The sequence below is a fragment of the Diabrotica undecimpunctata genome, chromosome 7 (genome assembly GCF_040954645.1).
Source record: "Diabrotica undecimpunctata isolate CICGRU chromosome 7, icDiaUnde3, whole genome shotgun sequence".
In the NCBI taxonomy this organism is placed as follows: Eukaryota; Metazoa; Arthropoda; class Insecta; order Coleoptera; family Chrysomelidae; genus Diabrotica; species Diabrotica undecimpunctata.
Window position 1 is genome coordinate 99659114 of NC_092809.1, and position 20245 is coordinate 99679358.

General features: G+C 32.5%; 1 protein-coding gene across 2 annotated transcripts in view; it reads right to left on the minus strand.

The window, feature by feature from the left end:
• LOC140445646 (macoilin) overlaps positions 1 to 20245 on the minus strand; it is a 44574-nt gene that overhangs the window by 23773 nt on the left and 556 nt on the right. For both annotated transcript variants that reach the window (XM_072537868.1, XM_072537867.1), the window contains exons 2-3: positions 9267 to 9647; positions 2999 to 3247 (exon numbers count right to left, since the gene is read on the minus strand). In XM_072537868.1, the coding sequence (XP_072393969.1) occupies positions 2999 to 3247; positions 9267 to 9647 (630 nt within the window). The remainder of the gene's footprint in view (positions 1 to 2998; positions 3248 to 9266; positions 9648 to 20245) is intronic.

Genomic DNA, 20245 nt, shown 5'->3' on the forward strand with positions numbered 1-20245 from the left:
TTTTATCAGTGAAAGCTTTGATGTAAGGAAGAAAAGCTTTCGTATGATGAGGGTCAGAGTCCTTGGATTGAGATTCAGTGGGAGATTGATGTCTGTGGATGCTCATATTGATGTGATTTTAGCGGTAACCGTTTTGGATGAGGACTTGTTTTAAACTAGAGTCTCAGCGGGTCTACTTGCATCATCGCAAAGGTGTATTGATCTGGAGACAATGGTATTAATGAATGAATTAATTTGTGAAGGTGGATGATGAGAGTTGATAGGCAAGTAACGATTGGTATGGGTGGGTTTTCGATGAACAGAGTGATGAAAACCTTGGGATTGGTTTTTCTTTATGATAACTTGGAGAAACTGTAGGGATGAATCAGTTTCCATCTCCATCGTGAACTGAATACTAGGATGTATACCATTCAGATGGGTTTGAAAAGACACCAAAGCATCCCTGTCATGGGGCCAAATGACGAATGTGTCGTCAACATATCGTAGCCAACATGTGGGTTTGAGCATTAATGTGGATAGTGCTCGGGTCTCGAAGTCTTCCATCAAGATATAGGCAATTACTGGAGATAGTAGGGAGCCCATTGGGGCACCATTTATTTGTCTGTAGAGTTGGTTTTGGAAGATGAAATAAGTGTTGGACATACAATGTTTTATAAGTGGTCTTGCTGGATACTGTATTTAGTTTTCATAATGTTTAAAGTTTCGTCAATAGGAATGTTTGTAAATAATGAAACGACACCGAAACTTGTTAGAAATGTCTGAAGGTGAGATAGGGTACTGTTTAAGAAGTTCGATGAAATGAAAAGAATTTTTGACGAAGGATGAAGCATTTTCTTCAGTTGGCTTCAGAGATGGCTTCTTCAGTTTGACAGATAATTGTCTCAATTGGAATGTGACTTGGGGTAACAGAGTAATTCAAACTTGTTAAAGCTTGAGTGGCAATGATCGAAATAGGCCTATTCGAACATTTTTTATTTTTGAAATATTTTTTTCTACGACCTACAGATTCTTGGTAAATCATTTTTTCCGTTTTTTTTCCTTGTGAGGGGGTAGTTTTAGGGAGAAGCCGGGGGATAGGAGTAGTAAACTTTTTTGCATATTTTTTGGGGTCCCAAAATTAACATTTTCAGCAAATTTCAACTTGTTCGTATGATTTTTAGAATTTCAGTGCCATTGACGGGGTATTAAAAAGTCAGCATTTTTTACGACGTAGTTTATGGATGTACCCTAATACACTCGCGATCATAAAATCCGGGTCATCTTGAAAATTCCAAATTTCTTAAATATTTTTGCCTCTGGTGCAGTAATAACCTTTTTTTTTGGCTAATGTATTTTTTATTTGTCATCAATGTTTGTTTTGAAAGAAAGAAAATGGTTTTTTATTGTTTTTATTGAGAAAAACAGAAAACAAATCAAATTGTGGATAAAACAGACATACGAAAAAAAAAAATGGAAAATACAGAACGTGGCAAAAAATCAGTGAAATTTCAATGACCAATATCGTGTATTGCCTCCCCTTGCTGTAATAACCTCTTGCAGACGACGGGGCGTACTCTCAATTTTTCTCCGGATTACATGTTGTGGTATATTATTCCACTCTCTCACTAACAGATCCTTAAGCTCCTGTGCGTTGTTAGGAGGAGGTGTATGGGTTTGAATACGTTTTTTCAAATCGTCCCAGAGATGTTCGATGGGATTCAGGTCCGGAGACCTAGCTGGCCAGGGTACCCTCGTAATTCCAACTTCGTCCAAGTATTACATACTGATCCTGGCAACGTGCGGTCGCACGTTGTCCTGCATAAAAACAGCGTTTTCTCCAAGCCCTGCCATATTGGGCATAACATGTTCTTCCGGAATCTCCGTACTGTACCTTCGTGCAGTTAGGGACCCATTTTCGATGAAGGGTAATTCTGTGTGGAAGTCGGAAGATATACCTCCCCAAGCCATGACCGAGACTCCACCAAATGGCATTCTTGGAGCAATACAAGCTTGTAAAAATCGTTCACCGGTTCTCCTCCAAACTCTTACACGTCCATCGGATCCAGTTAGGCAGAAACGAGATTCATCTGAAAATAACACTTTGCTACAATCGTTAATTCCCCAATGCGCGTATTGTCGAGCAAAAGCTAGTCGTGCAACTCGAGGCACCCGGCGAAGTGGCGGTCTTCTAGCCATTACCCGAGAAGATAGTCAAGAAGAACGAAGTCTTCTTCTGACTGTTGCAACACTAAAATTGCGATTTCGTACTTCCGCTAGACGATTTTGATGCATAACCGCAGTTGAGGTCCGGTTTCGTAAAGCCTGAAACACAAGGAAACGGTCATCTAGTGCCTTGGTCGTTCTTCTTCGTCCAGAGCCAGGTCACCTGGTTAGCAAACTTGCCTCCTGAAAGCGTTGAAGCACTTGTTGAACCGTAAAAAAGCTTACGCCAACAGTTCTTGCGACTTGCCGTTGAGTGTGACCGTCTTCCACAAGTGCAACAATTTGTACCGTTTCAACAACAGTCAAAGGCATTTTTGTCAAAAAATAAACACTGATAATGGCACTAATAAACACTAATGGTGGCGATAATAAACGTTTGTCTGTTGCATTTGAACAGAAAGTCGAAGTACAAACGAGACATTTAAAACATGCGGAGTTATAGGTAGCGTTCATTTTGGGAAGTGTGCATTTTACCTCGAAATCGGCACTATTGGAATTCTTTGTTACACAGGAAACCGCAACAATTCTCAGAAACATGCATAAGTTTATATTTGTGTTAATATTATTTACGATAAAGCTCGTTAAAAATAAAATATCGGTGATTTTCAAGGTGACCCGGATTTTATGATCGCGAGTGTATAAACATACCACAAGAAGTAGCCTTATAAGAACTCATAATATATACACCTAAAATACTATATTTTAGCACAGTTTTCAACACCTACTCAAGTGATTCATATATTATTTCTGTTAATATAGCGATCCAATTTTACTTACAAATCTATAAATAACATACCTATTTTGTAGTTTATTATTATTCAGTACTGGCTGAACAGGTACAACAGCATTTGGCGGTGGTTCTATTTGTTCTTGCGCATTCGCGCATGTCTCTACTGGCAGCGCCTGCTGCATCAGTTGCATATAAAACTGATTCTCTTTCGCCACCACTTGCTGCTTTCGCTGGCGCATCCTATACCCCACGTACGATTTGAACGCGAAGCCCAAAGTTACCACAGGGTAACCTATACAATGTGCCGCGAAAGGCCTAAAAAAGAAATCACAACCCAATAAATAAATTTAAATTGATTAAAATGACACAAATTTAAATTAAAAAGAAAACAGGATGTGGCACTCCAAGAGGAGGGGAAGCATAGCTTTCTTATCGTCTACCCACGGAGCAATGGTTTTTAATTTAATTCAGTTCAATTCGATATATAATTTTAATTAAATTTTATTTTAATTTATTTAATTAACAAACACGCATGGAACTGCGTTTGCTACTCCACGTAGTGTGTGGTCGCGCGATCTGTCGTTAAATTGCATTTCTTTTGTTTTTATTTTTGAAGCGAAGCTTCTATACTGGCGTCGGATTTTACTTTATTCTCTATAGTGAAATGCTGAGGCGAGCATCACGGAACTAGCGTCACAAGATGGCGTCGTCACGAGTAGCGTCATAGAATAGCGGGTATTCACTACTCTCGATCAATTCGTTTCTAGTCATCATATATTTAATCTAAGTAGGTTTAAATTAAAAACTATATGAAAAATAACTACTTAACAAAATACAGACATTAAATGAAAAGTAAAAAATTAAAAGTATATCTGTCAATAAAAGATAGTAACACAAACAGAAAAATAAAAGATCGGTACTAAAATTCGATTCGTAACGATTCTCGAACGTCAAAATTGATCATAAATATCAAAAGACTTAAATGCCATCCAATCCAATTAATAACAATATAAAATCGTTTGTTTGATAATGCATGATATCATAATCAATGTAAAGTGAGCATTAAATAAATTAAAAGTTCACTTTAAGTGTAATTTCAGTTTCATAATACCTACTATTACCAAACTTTAACTTACCTAAATGGTACAAATCTGTCAACTGTACATTATAACCTCAAGATTTTGACAATCTTCTTTGTTTTAAGTTTATTTAAAATGTTATTTTTTTCAAATTTAAAATGATGCTGATAACTTCTCAAAGTTTGAATTAATCCAACAATGAATTTATATATGTACGTGACTCAAAAGTTGACAAAAAAAGAATGAATTGTTTAGAATAATATGATGATTTATATTTCTTTGAAAGGTTTCCTATGACAAAAGATACAGTTATGTGTTTATTTGAACAGATCGAACCTTTAACTTCCTCGGACCCAAACATGAATTGCAGCGATTTTTTTGTTGCCAATCAAAAGAATGTTACAATTTGGGATTACTAATCATAAAAAACAAAAAATAAAAAAATTGTTTTTTCAAAAATTGTAGTATTACTAATGATACTTTGGGTCTGGACTGACAATAAAAACATTAATATTCACTTATCATTTTTATTGATGAGATTTAGTAAAACAATTTCTATTGACACTACAACATAAAAAAACCTTGCACCGGGCATATTTGACAAACGTCAGGTCGTGGCATCCAGTGCAGTCTTTCTTCTTTTTCTGGTTACATTTTCATTTTCTTCGTCACCTTCGTCGGATGTGAGTTCACTTCTGTTCTTGGAGTACAAGAGCGACCTAGCAAGCGAAAACTTAAATGACAGGTAATCTTGAATATGTTTTTTGGGAGTTTCTGCAGCTAAACAATCTTTCTTGTATTGTAGCCAAATAGCTGCAGCACAAAAAACAATAAAGGCGTAAATACATCGTATTGTCCATTTATTTGTTCTACTGCTCATAGGGTACTTTGACATAATCCTATCCAGCAAATCTACTCAACCCATGCTTTCATTGTAGTGCTTAATCACTGCTGGACGATTTATTTCTATGTATTTTAATCTTTTACTGACCAGCGCCTACACAATCCCAAGGGTTCAGCTCCAAATGCTGATGAAGCAGTATAGATTGGTTTGGAATCAAACCATTTTGTAACAGCTACTTTGTTGTCTTTGTTAACGAGCATATCGTGGGAGCCTCTTCCTGATTTTCTTAGATCTTTATCTGTCTTAAATGTCGCATCAGTTTTTGGCATTCTATTTTTCATTAGTGTTCCTGTTACATAAAGCTTCCGTGAATGTACTGCAACAATCAATATTTTTGACGTAAAATATCTGTCAACAAAAATAGGTACTCCTACTGGCAGAGTATCTGTAAGTTTTAAAACAACCCTTCCCCCGATATCCAGCACTTCTGGTGTAAGTACCAAGCTGGATTCAATAAATCTGCCTTTACCTTCATACATGTGAAAATCAAGTGGAATCCCCCCGTAGTCGTCATGACAAAATTCTTCAATCCTACAGGGTTAGGTTTTCCTCGCACAAACTGTCTCATTAATACTTTTCCATGAAAGGTAATCATTTGCTCATCGATTGACACTTTTTCAGTTTTTTCATTATTCAGACAAGCCCTTTGAATTTGATCCAACAATGGTCTTACTTTCCAGAATCTATCATTTTCTTTAGTCTCCTTGGTTACAGAATCATCGTCAACAATTTTGAGTCGTGTTCGAATGGGAAAAAACGATTTCTTGACATGCTGTTTGAAACTATTGGTACCCTGGTATCCATTTGCCAAAACACTCGGATTCGTGGTAAATTATAAATACCAATATGCGAGCAGCATGCAATAAACGTTTTTAATTCTTGCAGAAGTCTCCAAAGATTTTCCAGTTTTTTTTACTTCCTTCATATTTGTGTACAACGCCATGGATTCAAAAAAATTGTTGGCGATGTATTTATTGAAGTAGTCAATAGGTCTTGGAATATTTTCGGCATTCAAGGAATCTTGCACAGAGGGTTGATATTGCGCACGAGCTCTGCTGTCCCACATACAGACAAAGCAGTAAAAAAATACAGACAAGTAAAAAGCAGACCATTTTAAGGTCAACACAAATGATCCATTGGTGCATGTTATATTGCAACAGATCAATGACTTTCTTTATGTCGTCATATTCTTCACGCAAACAAACTGAATGGCCAATTGGAACTGAACCAAATAAATTTCCATTGTGGAGGAGAACACACTTCAAGCTCCGCTTTGAGCTATCTATAAACAGTCGCCAGTCAGTTGCGTTATAGTTTGAAATTCCCAATTCTTCCATTAAACCACTTACATTATGGCAAAACACAAATCCACCATCAGTTTGAAATTATTGCAGAAATGCCCTTTCTCGTGTTCGAAAATAGGATACCTTGGCTCCCTTTTCAAGCAAGTTTTTCTCATTGAGTCGTGATGCTAAGAGCTCTGAAGCTTTTTTGGATAGTCCCAAATCTCGTACCAAATCATTTAGCTCTTGCTGCTCGAATCCCTTACGTACGGAGGCATCTTCAATTTCGAAATCTTCATCGTTGGAGTCGCTTTCATTTACACCATATCCGTATTCCCCTTCTTCCAAAGAGGGAAATTCATTGAAAACTGGCACGGGGATTTCGGCTGAATGCGACACTGGGCGTATAGCTGACGGTAAACTAGGATACTCTATCTTACATTTGTTTTTCTTGTTATATCCTGATGTTTTCACTATACAAAAGTAACAATCACTTGAATGATCTTTGGGCTCGCGCCAAATCATAGGTATACCAAATGGAAGTTTAGCACGTGTTCCCTTGGTCCACATCCGTAAACCCTCAACACACTGTTTACACACTTTATGAGGTGCCCATGCTTTATCTTGATCACCAAGTCTCCCTTTAAAATAGGCAAAATATGCTTGTCTGATGAATGTACTGATGTTTGTCCTTTGATTGGGAATGGTAAAACTGCCACATATATAACAAAACGAATCGGGGCTCTTTTCGCACTTACGACGTGTAGGAGCAAAGGTAGCCATAAGGAAACGTTTCAGTTCAAACACACTAAGTAGGTCACTTAAGTAAGTTCACTAAGTAGTTCTACACACTTAAGTAACGAAATACTAAATACTGCTAACCAACACACAACGTTTCATCACGGTATAACAGACGTAACTGAAGTGAACACGTGAAAAGTCAAGTCTAGACCAGTTGCAGTTATCAGCGCGTCATTCTCCCACCAACATGCGCCCCACCCACATAGAAAACGAACGTGGCGTGATAGAAGAAAAGTAAACAGTTTTGAAATCAGCACGCCTAATTCTATAGAAAACAGCTAAAAAATCTAACTCAACAGAAATTGAGTTTCAAATTGTTCCCCAATTAGACAACAGTTCATAGAACTCATGGACTTATTATACGTCCATGGTAGAACTAGATTTACAATTTCTAAAAAAATATTTTCTATTAAAACAGTTAATTTGTTTCTGAGGTAATTTACATGTATAAGTTTTACACTTACTTTCACCTTTGTCAGGATAAATTTTATATTATATTATGATGCTTATATTTCAGTAATTTGCATTTTTATAACTGTACATATATTAATCATAAATACATTAGTTCAGTACTGTGTTCTTAAAATTTGTGTATAGTTTAAATTTACTTATTTAATATAAATGATATTAAAAGACAACACTTTTTGTACAGTATATTTATTATAAATGTTTTTGAGCATATATTTGTTTTAATTATAATTCAATTTTTAATATTTTTAATTCTTGTTTCTTAATATCTTTCATAATTGGCCTTTCTCTCTCTTCTTTGTCCTCTTATCGATTATTCTCTTCATTTAAAACTTTCAGTTTTCGTTAATATTTTTTCTTGGTTTCTATACTTAATTGATATATTTGGATACTTTCTCAATTCCCCTTTTTGTGAAACTCAAAGAACTACTTCTTTTTTAGTTCTTTTAGAACTTTTTAAGTTTACTTTTAATAATGAAAAGAGCTGTAGGTATTATGAAACTGGGTTTGACACATAAGTGTACTTTAGTCTAAAGTGAACATTATACCCTGGCCGCTGAAAACATGGAATCCAAGGTCGCATGATCACTTAATGCAGGCATCGACAGGCGCTCGAAACTAGACCTTATGGGAAACTGTTTACACCGTCATTATTTGTGTTATGATACTATAACTTAAATGTTTTATGTATCATGATTTGTGTTTCAGTTTCGCCGGCTGGTGAATTTTGTGAAAATGTTTAAAATTAATGTACATCAATAACCTCTAAAAAACGGTATAAATATATTATAGCAACATTGTTAGTTCGTTTTTGTTGAGCGGTGTAAACGTGGGAAAAGTGATAACATAGGAAGAGGAATATTTAAGAGTGCGTGCCATTCACATGATCATTCCATTTTTTCAGCGGCTCAACTATAGTTAAGGTTTAGTTTAGGTTGTCATTATGAAATTGGGTTTTAATTTTTATTCTATACACTTCTCATTTTAAAATAATTTCATATAAATATAATGTCGGCTTTTTACAATTATCAGTTCAAAAATTGTATTAAAGTGTGACAAAAAGAGTTAATAGTAAAACATTTTAAGTTGAACTTTCATATTTATACTTTGGGAAGAGATTTCTAAATCATTACATATTAAATATGTCTTTTTACAAAATAGTAGTCACAGTAACAAACAATTGGAAGAGTCCATTTACGTAACGGGGAGTGACCGTTCTACAACATGTAAACTTTTTCAATTTTATTAAAACCTATAAAAATAATAAATAAATAATAAAATTACTTTCTTCAATTTTAAACATATTATTTAAATTTTAAAAATACAGAAAACATAGTATGAAGCTTCGTGCTAGTCTACAGTACCGCCTACTGTACCACTTTTTTTTCACACCTCTGCATGATCCATTGCATCGATCAATGCATTCCGTCCATAGGCCGCAATAAGAAAGCTATGCTTACAATAAACAAAAGGTTTTCGCTTAATATACATGAAGGAAATTTTGAAGATATTAATTTTTGTATGATGGGATGATAACGAAAACAGTCAATTGTTGATAAACTCTCCTTTGCACAGTCCACATGGGTCGTATATAATATTGTTTCTACCTATCGTGTATTCTATAGAAACATTTGGAGACTATAAACTGCTCTCCGCTATCATATTCCTCACAACGTTACACATGTTCTGTACAACATAATAATACAATTGTTTTGATAAAAATAAAAATTCTAAATGAAAACGAAATTTCACACTATTGATAATCTTAAGGGTATGACATATTTCTAAAGTTGGCTTACCTACAGAGATCCAAATGGCCTGGCATATGCTTGATATCTCGAAGTCTCACAGCCGCCTCCAGATAAACAAATAATACCCAGAGGACAATTGTGGGAGCACATATGCCTTTATCCGTGTGCCAGACATACTGTACCCACACATAAGTACTTGCCAGAAAGAATAACCAGTGCACAGGTATGAAAAAGTAGCACAACATGTCTGAAGTTAGCGCTACACACACAAAAAATATCGAAAAGGCCAAGCCTTGATATTTAAATGAGTCGTACACTGAACGGAGGAGTAAGTAGAATGGCCACAAGAATTCAAAACGGAATTCCAATATGAAGTCCGCCATTATTACTAAGGCCCACAGAATCACAAATTTCAAATACAGAAGTGTGCTGAAAATAAATGTATTTATTAATAGTAATAATACTTAGTCATATTTAAATTAAACTATTTAAATACAGTCAGATCATAATTATCAATTGTGACCACCTGTCTTTACCACAAAATGATATAAAACCTGCAATAAAAATTGCATAAAAATTATAAAAAAATTTTAAGGAAAATACAGAATACATACCGATATGGCAAGTTTTCCACTATCGTATATGTTATTCAATATGTGGAATAAAGAGAATACCTAATTGTTTGAATACGAGTGAAACACAATCCACGCATGTTGGAGTAGTGAGTCTAACTTTTAAACAGTATTGCAAAATTTTTGTTACATCATTCCTTCTAAAATATTAGTCAGATACATGAGTGTAACACAATATTTAGATCCACTAGAGTTCATTGTAGAATGAAAATAAATACTGCCCCAACAAAACTTACATGAAGTAATCATGTAACTATTATTTTTTAAATGATTATATTATTACGTGATTAATTAAAAAAGAACGCTGAATTGAGAAATTGATATGTATAACATTTTTCATATAAAAATGCTTGCACGTCACAATTTATATAAAGTGACGTCACTTATATTTAAAATTTCTAGAACGTCAACCTTAGAGTTCAAATTTTCCTAACACAGCTAATAATACGAAACCCATACGGAACTGCTCGATCTTTCATAGGCGTCAACATGGTGTAATAATCAGAAAAATAAAATCATCATTATATTGGAAATTTTAGAATTATATTGATTAAATAACCAAAAACATTTGTTATTATTAATAATATAAATTTTATGAAATAAGTCTTTTAAGTCTAATATTCCACAAAATAATAATTTTAATTAAATAGATTAGACAATTGTACGCAACTGATACAGGAATACTTCAAATTTTATTGACAGTTCAGCGTATGGCAAAAGTGTATAAAGTGTTGCCATTTTTTAAAGTAAGAATTTTGTTTATGTTTTGATTTCTTGTGCAATTTGATCATAATATAATATATATTAATAAATTGTATTTATAAATACATATTAAATTTAGATTAATAGTTTTAAAAACTAATTATTGTTGTGTATTGTGATTGTGCTATGCCAAAACAAATAAATATTCTGTAGAAAGCTATAATTTTGTATTAAAATGTTTTCTAATGGATTTTAGTGTGTTGCAGTAGTCTTAAAACTTAGTGTATTTACTGTTAATATAATTGTTTGACAAATAGTTGACATTTTAAAAATTCCTCACTTACTAACTATTCTGATGTTTTGGCAACGTTGTGGGGTTCTGACGTCGTAAATCTTGAATGACGTTCAAGCATTTTTATATGAAAAATAAGGTTGACATTCTGGAAATTTTAAATATAAGTGACGTCACTTTATATAAATTGTGACGTGCAAGCATTTTTATATGAAAAATGCTATAACAAGAGCGTGAGCTAAATAAAAAACGCACTTCAGTAGACAGACAGATAGTATAAACCATGATACTATAACCACCTATAACTAACAAGATAAGTCAACATGCGTGTTCTTGCATCTCTCTCGCACACGACAGTAAGCACGAGACAACTTTAATTATGCCAAGTTAAATGCTCTATCTGTTGCTATCCTGTGTGCTTCAAAACGTAGTAAATGATATTTTTATTTAGTCATTGATGTAGTAAAGACTTTGTATATTATATTGTTATATAAATTTTGCGGTGAAGACATTCAGTTTACTGTGTTAATATCACCTAATTTATTTATCGTACGCAACTTCCTCTCGACTACCTGTAGCTACTTTATAAAGAAGACTAATTATTTGGTTGCCATAATGTATTGTGCAGTGGTGGGTTGTTTAAACAATTATAATAAAAAAAATAAAACTTTTTCGAAGTGTCGTTTTTTTGTGTTTCCTAGAGACAAACAAATGCGTAAAGTATGGGCCTTCAAGTGTTTCAGCGAGACAAATTTAATGTAGAAACCGCGAGAATATGATCAAAACATTTTACAGAAGCTGACTATTGTTTAAAAGAAAAACTATTGAGATTGCCTGACAAACAATGGAATATTGCTACTAATAGTATAATTAATTATGAAATTGTCACTGAAGAGATCTTTTCCTCGCTAAACCTTCCTAGTGGTGATACAGAAATTAACTCTGAAGATTTAATTGACAGTCATCAAGATTTTATTAATTCGAATATAAAAGACCTGGAATGGGATGGATTGGAAAATTTAGCCCGTTTCATTATATATTCCGGACGCTAATGATAAATCGTTTACTTGGGTAAACCACGTTTCTGAAGGTGGTTTACTCAAACCAACACTGGAATTTGTAACTAATTGTAGTGAACTGGAAAATATTTTTCGTAGTTATAATGGCGACACATTAAAAATAACAAAAAAATTATTTAAAAAATGTAAATGTTAGCGAAGATGTAAAATTACTTTTTTTAGATGTAAAATTTATTTTAAAATACGAATTCTAAATAAACATATTAAAGATAATTACAATCCGCAAGAGAAAAATCACAAAGATTGTAAAATAAATGTCTAAATGATATTCATAAAGTCTCAAGTATGACCCGCTTTTCCTTTATGGTTCAAATTCTTTACATTTTACCGGCCTTTTATATTTAATTTATGTTTTGTAGCAATATTTATTTTGTTTGTAATACACACAATCAAATCGTAGATTCATATATTTCTTTAATTAATTTGACAAATTACTTATTAATTTTCAAACCACGGTTTCACAGAAAGTAACTAGTTATGGCTTCTTAGTGCAAGATATGGCATCGAGGAATACTTACCGTTACCAGTTTAAGTTTCGAAGTTGTTCATTGCAGTAATGGAACAACGTTGCCATATGATGCATCGTTAAAATAAGATACACACAAGTCTCCTGGCTTTGTCTCGCTATGACGTCATGCGCAAAGTCGATTAAAATTAGAACGGCAAGCGAGCATATCTTGTTTGTTATAGTATCATGGTATAAACGGTGTACCCCCTCTACGAGTGCATGATTTCTCCTCAAAAGAATAGGCGGTGCTTATCTGTACAGCAGGTTTATGGCATTTATGGTCTATCTATTTGATTTTTAGCTGTGGTGGTAAATGTTGAAAACAAATAATTAAAATGCCAAACGTATATTTTCGAGAAGAAAAGATTCAAATGGTGAAATGGTATAATGGGAACCATTCTACTGTAGAAATAATACAGTTATATATTGCTGCTTTTGAAAATCGCCCAATTTCGACAGAGAAAACAGTATGATCAATTATTAAAAATTTCGGTTGCATAAATACCTGTATGAAATGTAGTCCAACGGATTAGCCACGATCGAAACAAATCTCTGTTGGATCAAATGGATACAATTAACGTCATAATCCATCTGTCGTCCGCTATTGGTCTAGGGAAAATAAAAATTTGAGTATTGCTGTGAAAACACAATACCCAAAGAAATTAAATGTGTGAATCTAGATTTATTACGCAATCAGATTATTTCAGCAGTTCGAAACCTTGCGGTCAACTTCGATGATGTATGGTTTCAACAGTACGGTTGCCCAGAACATAATGCAATCAAAGTTACAAATTATTTGGAACTAACATTGCCTGGACGATTAATTTCTACTTGAGGAACAATAAAATGGCCCCCTGATCACCAGATTTAGTACCTTTGGATTTTTATTTCTGAGGAATGCTAAAATCAAAATTATATCGGCATGAATTCGGTACAGCCAAATCAGCTGAATGCAATGAGACTTGCTTTAGTTGATAGATTCGCATTTTGTTTAGCGCAAAATGGTGGTTTGTTCGAACATTTAATTGGTTAGAGATTTTTTTAAAAATGCGTTCAATTTTAATTTAAATATTTAAAATAATTTTTTTAGTGTGTTTTGTTTCTTATAAAAATAATATTTATGTTTTGTTAATGTTAAGTTAATTATTGTTTTATCTCCAAGCTACCACAGCTAAAAATCTACAAGAATTGCATTTAAAACTCAAATATAAGTGTTTTTCTTAAGGTTTACTGACGGAAAGTTGGCGACGAAATAATTTTATGCAAAAAACTACACAATCCACGTACGTATCTGATAATTACTGAATGCCGGATAGCTGGATGTATCTTGGCGCTTCGCACTGTGAAGGAAGGCGTTGCTTAAAATTTTACAACATGTCAGGGGAATAATGCCTTATTGCCACATAGCAATTCCTTAAATCAATGTTCTTTATTAACTAATTAAGTAATTGATAGAATCGATTAGAAAATAACAATTACATGACTACTTTATTTAATTTTTTTTTGGACAATATTAATTTTCATTCTACAATGAACTGTAGTGGATATAAATATTATTTTACACTCATGTATCAGACTAAAATTTTAGAAGGAAAGATGTAACAGAAATATAGCAACACTGTTTAAAAGTCCTACCTATTCCTTCGAGATGGTGACTGCCTCTCACTTCTATTCAAACAATTAAGTGTTATCTTTGTTCCACACACTGAATAATGTATACAGTAGTTGAAAACTTGCCATATCTGTATATTATTCAACAATTGGTTTTTGTCCTTTAAAAGTGTCCTTTAGTTCGAGGAATTTATGATGAAGTCCATAAATAAAAACAGAGTATTATAATGAAATCTAGTTCTGAACTTTAGACATACTTATAACATCAATATATCTCCATTGTATACTGTGTACTTAACCACTATTTTGTATATTGTAACATTTAATGGGGTTGTCCTGTATATTCTTATTATATCTAATTATATAAATCTCCAGTTACCGGATCACCAGATAGTTACTGTAAACCGGATTGAGAGGAGACCTACTTCTTGACTCTTCAATTATTCTTCCTATATATAAGAGGGTTTATTTCTAATGTAGTCAGTAATAAAATAGTTGTTAAACAATAGTTTTAAAATCATAACATTTATACCATATTATATTGAAGATTGATTATTGATATACCATATTATATTGACGAAGAGGCTACATCAGCGCGTCATCAAGACGGAAAACGCGTTCCAAGATTGCAGCTTTAATTTTGAATATTTTGTCAAGATATTTGGCACACATATACGTGATATAATAAAGAATGGCGGTACAGAGCCCAATTTGAGAAATATGTTAGTATGTGGAAATTACTCTATAACTAAATAAAATATTACAAAAACGAGTCTGTACCGCCATTAAGAAAAACAAAAAAATACACTTTCTTCAAATAAACTTTTTTATCCCATGCCTAGATTTTGTGTCACATTGGAATTACTAAAATCAATTATCTGTAACAAGAAATCGAACTTAACTGAGTGAGTTGGCAACATAGAGAAACAGTCATCGCCATCACATTTGCAGAATTTGTACACCTACGTCCGTTTTCTGTGTAAGTGATAGTACGATTCTGCTCTGTTATCTGTATCGATATCTGTTCATGCAGATATTGGAATATTATTTTTGATGTGGATTATGGATATTATTTTCTAAGATATTGGAATTCGTTAGTGTTGATTCATAGTGAAGTAGTGTTTGTTTAAAATTAATTTATTATATTTGTGTAATAGAACTGAGTTGTTGGACTATTTGAAAAAATAGATTATTATTAATTGTGAGTTTTATAGGTAAGTATATTTTATGTAAAAATATTTCAAATTCTAATGCGAGTATATAGTTTTAGGAGGATTTTTTATTCTAGAAATATAAATATTTTTAAAAATGGGAAAAATTTCTCAAGCGAACAATAAAGTTACACCTTCCAAGAAAAACGTTCAGTAAAAACTGTACCAAAATGATTCGAAAATCGAAATTAGAGTCACTACAAATTTTAATAATGTAAGTATAAGCAATCTACTGTTGTCATAAATAAAAAGTATGAAAAGTTGTTTCCCATGAAAATGAAATTGGTAATAAATCTGTATTTATGCATCAATCTGTAGTTCATTTCTTACGGCTAAACTATTTGATATATACGTTTATAATAAAAGTTATAAGTAGAGCTTGGATCGAGCGAGCAATTTCCAGGGTAGTATTTCCTTTATACTTCATTTATTTAGATGTACACATTATTAATTTAGGTGCCATATTGCGACTGCTCGTGCATTCACTAAACAAAAACTAAAGTATTCTCGCCATTAAACATGCATTTGTTGAAAATGGCGTAATGTAAGTATCTACATTATTCTAATTTTGTGGAATTTACCAGTTATATTTTTAGTGGAACTGACAGCATTCAAACTGATACGCAACCTGACTGTTCAACTAGCAATTGGGTTGACCCCATAGTGAGTGTTGTCGACACTGTTGATGATAGTAAAGCTTGTTTTACAAAAAATTTAAAAGTTAGTATTGTTACTTTTACTATCATTTATATTAAAACAAAGTGTAACGAAACAATTTTTTCTTATATTGTTTTAAATTTATTTTAGTATTCTGCCTGAACCTTTAAGTGACCGAAGGATAATAAACATTGGTTATTTTTTTCAATAAATTTTTAGTTTAGAAAATCATAAGCTATATTCAATTATTATCCTTTATTTTAGGTTATTTTTTTCAATAAATTTTTAGTTTAGAAAATCATAAGCTATATTCAATTGCAACATTACAAATATGGAAGGAATACAAGAAATTAAAAAAGGTTTTATGTCAACTTTTACGTTAAAATGTAAAATGTGTAATGTTACACAGCAGATATATTCTGAAAATCCTCAAAATGTGACATCTGAAGACATGGAGATTAACTCAGCAATTACACTGGAACTGTGTCAACTAGAAATGGGTTTTCCAAGTTACAAGAATTATCTGCTGCCATCAACATGCCTTGTATGGCAGATTAATTCTTGATTTGGATAACTTGTTAAACTGTTTGTTAGCCTACAAGCTGTTGTAAGCTTACAAGCGAAGCAGTAACATCTCCAGAAGATGCCAACCCCTAGAGTACAGCAGTTTAACAAGTTAGACAATGGCTGTGAAAGCCTAACGCATTTTATTAATTTGGATAGTTTAGTCAGTAACATGGATAATAATTTGGCTGAACACTACAATTCTATAGTATCTAAATTTGTTGGGGGTAAAAGGGTAAATTTTTCAAAGAGAGGATCATATCAGACGAGGTGTGATAATTACGAAAACTCCCTTGAGCGAACGGCGAAATATTTTTACAAATAAACATATACAAAAAATGAATTCCCGAAGAAAACGTTCCGCTAAACTAAATAGTGATAGAAAAGCTCGTCATCAAATGTTGCATAATAAAAAAAAAGCCGAAACGGTTGCTTATGTTGACGGAGACTATGAGTACAATTCATCTCAACCTGATATGGATTATGATGAATACGAGGCGAAAGAAAAAATATTTCATAACAATATTTTATAACAAAAGAACAAATAATGGATATCGAGAAAACAACTCGAGGTCAGTGTTTTTTGGTTCAGTGACTTGAAGAAAGACAGAAAACAATCACTGCTTCAAATTTTAGCAAAATTCCGAGGGATCAACAATTTTGGACAACAAAAATATTTCCGTTATTGGACGATTATTTTTTTAAGGAAATCTCAACGGAACTCAACTTATTTAAATTTGAAATTTGTTAGAAAACGTTATTGATTGGCTAATCACTGACACATTGGAATCTGATGAATAATCTTTACGATAAAATAACTTTCTATTTATAGGTGTAAGACAATTTTTGAATCAACATTTTCCAAGGCATTGGATTGGCAGAAGGGGTCCAATAGAGTGGTCGGCCAGATCACTGGATCTTTCGCCTTCAGATTTTTTTTGTGGGGACTCCTAATATCAAAAATATACGCCACTCCGCCTGTAGATCTTGCAGAGTTGCGACAAAGAATTGTGACACAATGCCGATTATTCACACCGAAGGTATTTGCAAATGTACGAAGGGGCTTTGAAAATACACTGTATTATTGTATGGAGGTCACAGAAGGTCATTTCGAACATTAAATTAGTTAATTTAATGAAATTTTATGTTTTTTATTATTACTGATGTTCAACCAATAAATTAGCCAAAGTTAATTTGTAAATTAAAAAAGAAGTATCGTGTAGAGGAAAAAATACCATTCAAATGATGTGCCACTCGACCACACTTGCTATTTAAAAAAAACTGGAGGTTGATGCGTGGCAATAGGGGGTTACATTTGAGGGCATGAATTTTGCATGAAAATTCGTCCCCCTCCCAATACAAATTGACGTGTTTTGAAAAAACTCTTGGTTTCTGAATTTTTGGAGGGGTCACATTTTCATTGGAACACTCTGTATATTATTATTAAATTGATGATAGGTACTTATTAATTTTTAGGCTAAGATGTTTTATACAAATTTTCGTAAAAAAAGGTTTGTCGTAAAATTTATATGCTTATGTTTATGCTTTTTTGTATAATAAATAATTAATAAAATATTTTCATTAAATTCTTAAGCTTTTTTTGCGTTTCTTTGTGCTTTAAAATCCGATCTGAACTCGAATTATCACAATATTATGCCTTCCTTTTTGATAGTATCACATACTGACGAGCCACTGTTGCCAAAGATTCGCAGAACTTTCGAAAGACGGTGCAGCTACTATTTCTCGAATTAATATTGATGACGCGCTGATGTAGTCTCTTAAATCAATCTGTGTACATAATTTGAACCCTGAGTTTAACTCAGATTACAGATGAGGTCAGAACTGTGGGAGTAATTGTTTAAATAATTTATAAACTAAAAACAAATTGGTGGCAGAAATTTAAATAGCAGGTATTTAATCTTGCAACTCAGGTGGAAAATAGGAGCTTACCTCCCAATTCTATCAGACTGCATGGATTTGGCTGACAATTTGGATTTAAGCTTGCCTTACCCACCTTTTCAAAAGTTATATATGGGCGAAGTGTGCTTTTTCTTTTTAATGGGTTAAAACTACCCCTAAGCGGAAAAAATAGGAAAAATGTATTTAAGACTTTTATGCATTAAAATCTGATTGAATTAAGTAAAATAAACATATTCAAGGATAATTTATACTTTAATACAAACTTTCAACCCTTAGAAACCATCGCTTATGACACAAATAATGTTTAAAATTTTTTTTTATGATATAACATGCTTAAATTATGAATTAAAATCAATAACAATTCATTCGTGGCTTGTGAAATGATGTTTCATTGGTTTCAAGTTTTTAACCCCTAGAAGGCATCACTTTATGCAAAAAAATACTTTTTTCAACCTATAAAAATCACCCCAAAAAGCTACTACAACATTAAAAATAGTTTTGTACACATAAAAATTCTAAACTTATGTATTTAAATCAATAAAAATTCGTATCTTGCTTATGAAACATTATTTCTTTGACTGCAACTTTTTTAACCCTTTGAAACTACCCCCTATGCTAATAACAGTACAAAGCACTCAATAGTATTTGTTGGTGCCGAGATATTCATCTATAAAACTATTATGCGTACTTTAGATATGTGAAAGCTCCAAAATATGTGTATTTTCATGCTCCAAAATTATCTCCCAAAAATATCATTGGTTTTTCTTCAATGAGACAGTGATTAGTAGTAAAGCATCTTATGACTCTTTGAGAAGTAAAATTAAGCTTCATTTTTTATAGGTCTAAACTGGATAAATAACAAAATTTAATAGACAATGGAAAAAAATAATCCAGGATATATAATTAAGCAGTAATTATATTACGTGACTAAAATTTAAAAAAAAGAGGATTTAGGATAATAAGATGTGGTTTAGGTTGGAAGTAGCAATAGAAATAGGAATAAAGTGCTGAAGTTTAAATTGTTTTTATATAAATACATAACAAAAAAATATAAAATATGTGAAAATAATAAAGGAACTGAAACAGAATCACAACACATCAATTTCAACCATATGTAATTTATAAACAGATCTACATATATTATGGTTTCGTGGATAACAGATGAAAGAAAATATACAGAGTAAACAAAAAAAATTACTAAACTTTGCAGACTATAACTGGCCTTCAAACTACAAGAGATACAAAAAGAGGCATGCCACAATGGTTAGCCAGACTGACACAATATTCAGGTTGCCAGCATAAAGGCCCCTCATTGCAAGATCAAGCATAAAACCTTACAGAATATGTACAAATCTAGAGAACATTAAGGCTTTTATGAGATTCCAATTTAATAAAAACATTTTGATACAAAACTCAACCAAAAATCCATCAGTGAAAGAATACAAAGGATAGAATATGGAAAAATAATTAGTAAATTAGAATAGAGAAATTTAACTTTTGAAAAAAATAAAACAAAAACAATGACAAGATGTGGAATAGAATAAATTGCAAGGTAATATACTTACTGATTGGAACCAACTTAACAATAAAAGGAATGAGATTTGAAAAAATGAAGAAGTAGAACATACAATAATTTAGTAAATATCTGTATAAAAGAATGACTTGAATCGCAAATAAATAGATGACTAAATAAAAAAATAAGAGATTCGTTCTGTAAAATATGTGAAGAATGACAACATAATATAAAAAAAATACCAGAAGTAATACAAATTAACAGTTTTAATCAGTGAAATTGTTCCTGGATAAATAAATGAAAAGCCTGAGCCACATTCACCCCCGAAGGGTGATTGT